The 8,111-nt window shown below is 41.4% G+C and overlaps 1 protein-coding gene across 1 annotated transcript; it reads right to left on the bottom strand.

Annotated features, from left to right (window-relative positions):
- Nucleotides 1–1,615: 1,615 nt before the first annotated feature.
- Nucleotides 1,616–3,324, bottom strand: LOC125907327 (uncharacterized). Its single transcript, XM_049608946.1, has 3 exons — nt 3,307–3,324; nt 1,712–2,696; nt 1,616–1,635 (listed from the first exon to the last, which is right to left on the bottom strand). Exons 1-3 carry the CDS (start codon nt 3,322–3,324, stop codon nt 1,616–1,618), a joined length of 1,023 nt encoding a protein of 340 aa, XP_049464903.1.
- Nucleotides 3,325–8,111: the final 4,787 nt, after the last annotated feature.

The raw sequence follows: 8,111 nt of genomic DNA, 5'->3' as shown, positions 1-8,111 counted from the left end.
GAGTAGCTTCAGCCATCATATCGTGCCATTGGTTTTCATTTTCGAGCAAGCCCAATGCAAGACATGCATCTTTATATGTTGAATGTTGTTGCCCATTTACTGTACGTATATTTTCAAACGATAAGGGGCCAATAACATTTATCAACAAAAGTCGTAGGTAGAAGCACTCTATCTGCTTTGGATTTATGGTATAAACACGGCCTAAGGTATTTGATTTAAACAGGCCAGGACATGCATCTACTGGTATGCCTTGTTTACGGGGCATCCATTGTTTTGTTTGATGCCATGTAAAAAACCGCGGTACTTCGGAATAGTGGAGAGTCCGAGCAAAGGCACCTAATACATCCGTACGGTTACATAGTTCAAAAAATGCAGTTAGTGTTGTTCTCGGTGGATTTGTAGCACGTTCAATTGCATTTTCCTCAGAAAAAAAACGCGTTGACCGTTTTCGAGATGGACGGCTAAATGAACAACAGCCGGATACCGTTCATGAATTTGAAAACCAAATATACGCCAGACGGCTTCATTGGAACTGATGTATCGACCAATTTGATAGCTGTTATTTCGTCGTTGGTAATTGATCCAGCAGTATTTACTTCAGTATTTTGAATATTGAATACGGCCATATCGGAGCCTTTGTTGATGTATTTACAGATGTATTTGATGCTCTTCACCGAACTGCAGAATTCAACATTGATATGAGCGTTAAATGTTTTTTGTTAAAAGTGGCGAATATGGCACAACCCATCGATTGTCAATATCAATGAATGAGTCTTGGTTGATTTTATGTGTGTAGGAATGCCCTCCGTTTTCAGTATTTCTTCTTCTATATATCGGATATCCATCGACATTAGTGATTGTCTCATTGGTGAATTGTTTAGGAAAACGTTTTGTACATTTTCCTTCTGCCATGCAATGCGATAAAGAATTAAGAGCGCCGCATGGACCATGAATCATGTTAGTCGTAACAATATCAAAGAGTAGCTGATCTCTTGACGGATCGGGAATTTCCGCCGATATCAAGCTATCAATGTCCTCAGGACGTATTTTATCGACTAACCAAATTAAAATATGAGCATAAGGTAATCCTCGCTTTTGCCATTCAACTGAGTACATCCAGCAACGTGTAGGTCCAAATACATTCATTTTTGTTATTAGGTTCATTAAAGATTTCAATTTTTGCTTGAACACTCGTGCTGTTATTTCATGGCGGTGTGTTGCATTTTGTCCGGGCAAAAGCAAACATGTAATCTCTTCCCACTTTGGATTACATGTGAAAGTGATGAATAAACATGGTCTTCATTATTCCCGTACGAATGTCATTGCATCCTTTATATACTCTTGCATATGACGTGGACTACCCACATACGATGATGGTAGAATAACATTATCACCAATATCGGCACTGTTTACATCGCTCATAATAGCGTCTCGCTAATGGATATATTCTTTTGCTCGCAGTTTCTTTTGATTGTGACGTAGATATCGTAGTCTTTCGTTCTCTACCTTTGCATACATGTCAACAATAAATTGTTGGAATAGTTCACGACATCGAAGAATTAAGTTATCCTCGTTGCGTCTAACCATCAAACGATATGAATAAAAATTCATAGAGCTAACTTTTTGTTTCGTTTCCTATAACAAAATGTATATAAAAAGAAACATACAGTTTGTAGAATAAAAATATGTTGCTGTTTTAGTAAGACATTACCTGTAATTGGATCCCGTTGTTTAATATTAATACAGTATCCGTCTTGCCCTTTCCAGAAGATGAGTGGATATTGGAGAGCATCATAGGAGCGATGTGTATCCGAAATGAACTCCAGATTGTTGTTCCTTCTTCGGATAACGATTTCTCGCGTAGACGTGCGGTCGCCGATAACGATTCCAGCAACGTCATTCATGACAGGTGCAATGAATCTACGTTCATGTTCTCCGGATGGGGTTTTATCCGGATTAATGACAATAGCATAATTATCACTTGTTAATTCGTGCATATGTGATTTAAAAGAATTCAATAAAACATTATGCTCATTCAAAAGGGCGCCCAATTCATAGACAATGCGTCTGGCACTGATCGAACTGAGGTTAGTGAAACTACAACGCGTATTTACACGATTGTTATCGTCACCACCCATGAAATAAATTTGTAAAAAATTAGGGGTAGTAATTGGCATTGGTAATAACGACCCTACTTTGTGGTAAACTTGGCCTTTAATTTTAAACGTAGAATTGAATATTTGACCATTTGAAGAAGCGTTGGAAACTATTTCGGTCGCTCCAAAAGAGGTCATTTGGAAACACGAATAGAATTTTCGGATGGATTTCAGAAACATGGCAGAATCAGAATCTGTACCTGTAAGTAAACCTTTCAACGGTTCCGGTGGTGTCTCAAGTGATGGCAAATAAACTTTTCCAGAAGCGCAACACATTCCAGCTGGCTCATGTTTGAATTTAAGTGCATGGCAGAAGCGACATTCCTGATCCATGGAGCCTATTAAAACTTTTGAATGATTATAATATGCAATGTCAGGCTCGTATTGAAATGCAATTCGATGGAAGGAAGAATATGAAAAAGCTCGATGCTCTTGCTGTCGTTGTTGGTCATATGTTCTGCGGATGTTAGTTACGAACCGGCGCGTTTGTGCTCTTTCTAATCGTCGTTGTTGATTTCGCCCTATTCGATTGTGTTGTGACTGAGATGCGCGTTACTGTGACATTCCTTCACGCAAACTTAAATTGTCACGATCTATTTGATCAGATGTTCTTTCAGTTCTGCTCCTTCTCATACTTGCTGCTGTATTCGTTCTTCGTCCTATATTCCTCCTTGCTGGCATTGTTTACTATAAAACGCCAATTAATGAAAAACAGAATTGTAAAGGAATAATGATATCAATAAAGGGATAATAATATTTTTTTGAAGGAACTTCATATTACATACGTGTTTTTTTCCGATATATCGATAAAAATTTTTATGTTGTTACACAGTTTTGATACTCAAATTGCACAAACAAAAGTATTAACGTGAGTTTGCTTCTAAGCTCTCAAATGTCACTTGTATGCTAGAAAACTGCTACTCATTCAATAGCCCCATGTACACATAAAGTGGAGCTCTGGCACCAATCAAACACGACATCGAACATGAAAAATGTATGGAATTTGACATGTTCGATTTGTTTGATATCAAATCGAACATATCAAATCCCATACATTATGTATGTTCGATTGGTGCCAGAGCGCCGGGTAAGACCGCAGCCGGGCAGACCGAAAAAAAACACCATAACGAAAAATGTTGTTTACACTTGCCTTGATGTTGAACTCCATCAGTAACCAAACATGTTTATGTTACAATTATTAAAGCAAGCATATTTGTTCGTTTTGGAACATCAAACAGCAAATAGGACAAAGCGAAATAGCATGTGTTTTTTAATTCTTTATTCCCAAACTAAAGTACTCCATCTCTGTTTTGTCATTATGGATATTTGTGACAGCATCGTAAACCGCTAGACATTTCACAGCGAGTGTAAACCGCACCTTACACCGAGTGTAATACGGACGTCACACGAGGCGTAAACTCAAAAAGTTTACGCTTGATTTGTATGGGAGAGCGTAAACTTACTGTCAAAAGATTTCAGGGTTGTATGGCTAAAATTCAGTTTACGCCAAAGTTTACGCTTCGTGTGACGTCCGTATAAACCGCGCTTCACACTGACTGTCAAAGTGCTGTATACAACAACAACAATCATGTCCTTTGTATGGGAGTTAGAAAATTGCTAATAAATTAAGTTTAGTGCAACTTCTGAAAATGATGTGAGTCTTAAAACCTATTATCATACCACCATAAGGTGTGTGCAAAGTTTCGTTGAAAATGATCCAGCCGTTTCGGAGGTTGCTCGCAACAAACACCGTGACACGAGATTTTTATATATATAGATTGTTGAACGCATTCCGAACACTAAAAAGTGAAGTCAGTTCCGTTATCGTCATTCCAGGCTCGTAAATATCGTCAGCTGAATTTAATAGACGGCACATACAAAGAAGGGGGTTGTGAGAGCCAAATGTTGTTCGGGTTTCAGCGACCGCCAGCATTGGTCGGCTACGGAGTATTCTGGCAGAAACATAAAGGTGAATCCTTGAAAGCAGCTCGGGACAGTCGATGGTTTCGTTTAAGATTACCGTGATAAATGCTAGTCTGGTGTGCTCAACACGTTCGGCGAGAGGCGGGATTCCAAGCAGCAAACACCTAGTTCTGTAGTCGAGACTACGCGGCCAATCACGAAGGGCGAAGCGCGTTGCCTTCCGTTGGATGGACTCTAGCCGCTCAAGTGCAAGTGTAGATGCTGGCCACCAAACAATAGCTGGTATCGCGAAATAATTGGTTTAAAATTAACAGTCGTTAAAAATTAACCAGAGTCGTTAAAAATTGCTAGAATTTGGCATCGCGAACGCATTGAGTTCATTTGTTAATTTTAACGACTGGTCCTATGCCGTCGTTAAACAAACGACTGTCAAGAGCGTATGCGATACAAATTAACAGTCGTTTAATTATATTGCTCGAATTTTTTACCCGTGTTTGCCTATATGCGATATCGAGCAGTCGTTAACTGTTTTGACGGTCGTTTATTTTAACAGGAATGAACAACAAATGAACTCGGTTAAACCAAAATGAACTTTAAACGACTGTTAAAATGTGTTCATTTATTCGCGATGCCGGCTAATGCTAGCATATTCCAGCAGTGGTCTGATAAGTGCGCAGTACAGTGTTGTAGGGATCAAGAGTGAGAGAGAGAGAAGTTTAGTGAAATCGTAGAGAGCGAAAAATATTGAAACATGCAAAAATGAGGATGAGAGAGGAGAGATTGGACGAAAGCAGAGATAGAGATGGAGAAGGCGCGCGGAAAAGGAGACGGACGTCTTCCGGCAGCTAGCGGTAGCTGGGATCAAGAGAGAGTGAACTCCGAGAGTGAATCGAGAGAGAGAGAGTGTGAGAGAGGGACAGATCGTGAGATCAGGGAGAGAAGACAAGTCAGGCGACAGGGAGAAATACAGGGTTTTCGAGCATTATATAGACATGTTCAGCGAGTTGTAGATTCGTTCAGGCATATAATAGACTCTTTCAGCGAGATATAGAATTTTTCGGATGTAGGTGTAGACATGTTCAGCGATTCTGTAGAGCTGTCATTTGTTTTGTTTACACACTGTGCCGCAGGGTTCAATTTTTCATTCTTAAAAAGTCCTAAAAGTAGCTAATAATCATTCTCCAAGCTGTTTAATACATAAATTAGTTGAAAAAAGCATATTTTTTCGAAAACCGTTTGTTTACCTTCTGATGAGAATGATCCAACTTGCAGTCCAAGGGGTACGAAAGTGACAGCTCTACAGTATAACCGAACATGTCTACACCTACATCCGAACAATTCTATATCTCGCTGAAAGAGTCTATTATATCCTCGAACGAATCTACAACTCGCTGAACATGTCTATATAATGCTCGAAAACCCTGTAAAGGAGCCTCGGGTCAGTCTTGTGGTTGATCGCAAAGAGATCGGTTGAGCGTGATACAATAAAAAAAAAAGAAATTGAATAAAAAAAGCCGAATAAATAATTAAAATGTGTGACGATTACGACAAGTGTCTTGAAACACATAGGATCACGAAGCTCGCGCGTCATGTTTATGACCAAGCCAAGTAGACGATTGCCACTAGCGACTACTTGGTCTATCTGTTCTTCGAAGGAAAGTTTAGCATCTAGGAGGACTCCTAGATCCTTTACACAGTTCACTCTTTCGAGGATCTGACCATCAAGCGTATAATTAAACAGCGCTGGAGCTCTTGAACGGCTGAATGAGATTATGGCGCATTTATCGATACAGACGCTTAGTGCGTTACGCTTGCACCAGGAGACAAATTCAGTCAAAGTGGCTTGTTGAAGATGGTCCTCGGGCTCACGGATGTCACGATAGATTTTAGCATCATCTGCGTAGAGTAGGCAACTATTATCCGGGAGTGCCGTGCACAAGTCGCTTATGTAGAGCAGAAACAACAGAGGCCCCAGGTTGCTGCCCTGGGGTACGCCGGAAGAGGCACCGATAGATCTAGATTGGTAGGAGCCCATTCTAACTGCATATGAACGACCACATAAATACGATTTCATCCACTTTACCAGGGGTGGTGATAATCCAAGTCTATCAAGTTTTGCCAGAAGAATGTTGTGGGACACACTGTCAAAAGCCGCCTTAATGTCCGTGTAAATGGCATCAACCCGCATACCATCATCAATGGACTTATAACAGCCGCTAACGAATTGCATCAGATTTGTCGTAGTTGATCTCTTAGGCATGAATCCATGTTGGTTGGTGCTGATGTATTTGCCGGCAGATGCTATTAATGGTTCATAGATGATTAGCTCGAACACTTTGGCGCAGGCAGCTAAAGAGGTAATACCTCGATAGTTCACTGCTTCGTTTTTGCTGCCCTTTTTTTGGATGGGTGTTAGCCATGAGACCTTCCACAGTGATGGAAAGGTTAGTGCGCAGAGATTCGTTAAAAATCTTAGTTAAAACAGGAGCTACCGATACGGCACAACGCTTGAGAATTGTCGCTGGGATACCATCTGGCCCCTCGGAGTATGACGACTTGAGACGCTCGATTTTTTGGGTAACCAGGGTCTCGGTGACAATAGGTAGCGTGACATGAATTGCATCTGCCGGAGTGTTCACGAGTGCGGAAGCAACAGCCTCCGGATGTGTGATGTTAGAGATGAAGCTATCCTCGAAACGCGTGGCGAGCAGTTCACAAATATCTAATGGCGAGTTTGCACAATTATCCTTATACCGAATAGTCCCGGGGAGGCCAGTTGACTTGCGCATGTTGTCGGCAAAGCTCCAAAAGCGGCGAGGGTACTTTCGCAAGCTTCGTTCAGTGTGGCGTATATATCGACGATAGCAGACTCTATTATAACGTCGATAAAGTGCATGAACACCTGTTGGAAATTGAATTAAACCATGGCTTGTGGAGACTGCTTTCGGCTGGGTTGTCGCAGGAAATGCATCGTTAGGTGGTTCTCATGGTTCGCAGCTATGCCACCTATCTACCGACGTCACGCCGTCACTGGAATCGATAATGGAACGCTTTTGGGAGATCGAAACAGTCACTGAGGATCCTTTACTATCGGCGGAAGAGGATTCCTGCGAGAAGCATTTTGTAACCACTACAACCAGAGATGCATCTGGCAGGTATGTTCAGGTATGTGTTTACCACAAAACTCTAATCCTTGTGTCGTTTTAGGATCGTCAAAGTCAATTGCTGATCGTCGACTCTTAGCCGTTGAGCGACGTTTAAAGGCCGATCCTAAAATGAAAGAGGAATACGTTAAATTCATGACAGAGTATGAGCGTCTGGGTCATATGAAACAGCTTACCGAAACGGTCGACGATTTATGCGAGCACTACTACCTGCCACATCATGCGGTGACCAAAGAGACGAGCACAACTACTAAGGTGCGAGTTGTATTTGATGCATCTTGCAAAACCTCGTCAGGGTACTCATTGAACGATAAGCTATTGGTGGGACCGGTAATCCAAGACGACCTCTTCTCAATCATCGTTCGTTTTCGATCACGTGCAATTGCTCTATCTGCCGACGTGGAAAAGATGTACCGCCAGATTCTCCACGATGAGCGAGACCATCAGTACCTCCGTATACGTTACAGGGAAGATCCGTCAAAACCAATCCAAACCTTCCAATTACTAACAGTAACATACGGCACCGCATCCGCACCATTCTTGGCAACGAGGACATTGAAGCAAATAGCTCATGATCACCATACTCAGTACCCACTGGCAGTAAATGCAGTACTTCGTGATTTTTATGTGGATGATCTATTATCGGGAACAGAGGAAATCTCAAATGCAATCGAAATACGTACACAGATTTCGCAAATGCTTAATTCGGCTGGCTTTGCGTTAAAAAAATGGGCATCCAACGTACCAAAAGCACTCCAGGGCGTCGCATTAGATGATTTGGCAGTTCTACCAACACAAGAGTTGCATGATCCTCAAGTTGTGTCAACACTGGGACTTGTGTGGGAACCAGCAGTAGATATGTTTCAGT

Source organism: Anopheles coluzzii, chromosome 3, assembly GCF_943734685.1.
Source record: "Anopheles coluzzii chromosome 3, AcolN3, whole genome shotgun sequence".
NCBI lineage: Eukaryota > Metazoa > Arthropoda > Insecta > Diptera > Culicidae > Anopheles > Anopheles coluzzii.
Note: the sequence above shows the minus strand (reverse complement) of the source record. Positions and strands in the feature narration are given on the sequence as shown.

Coding starts and splice junctions, on each gene's coding strand:
- LOC125907327 (XM_049608946.1), bottom strand. Junction 1,636..1,711: donor ACAACGGGATCCAATTACAG/GTAATGTCTTAC, acceptor ATTTTGTTATAG/GAAACGAAACAAAAAGTTAG.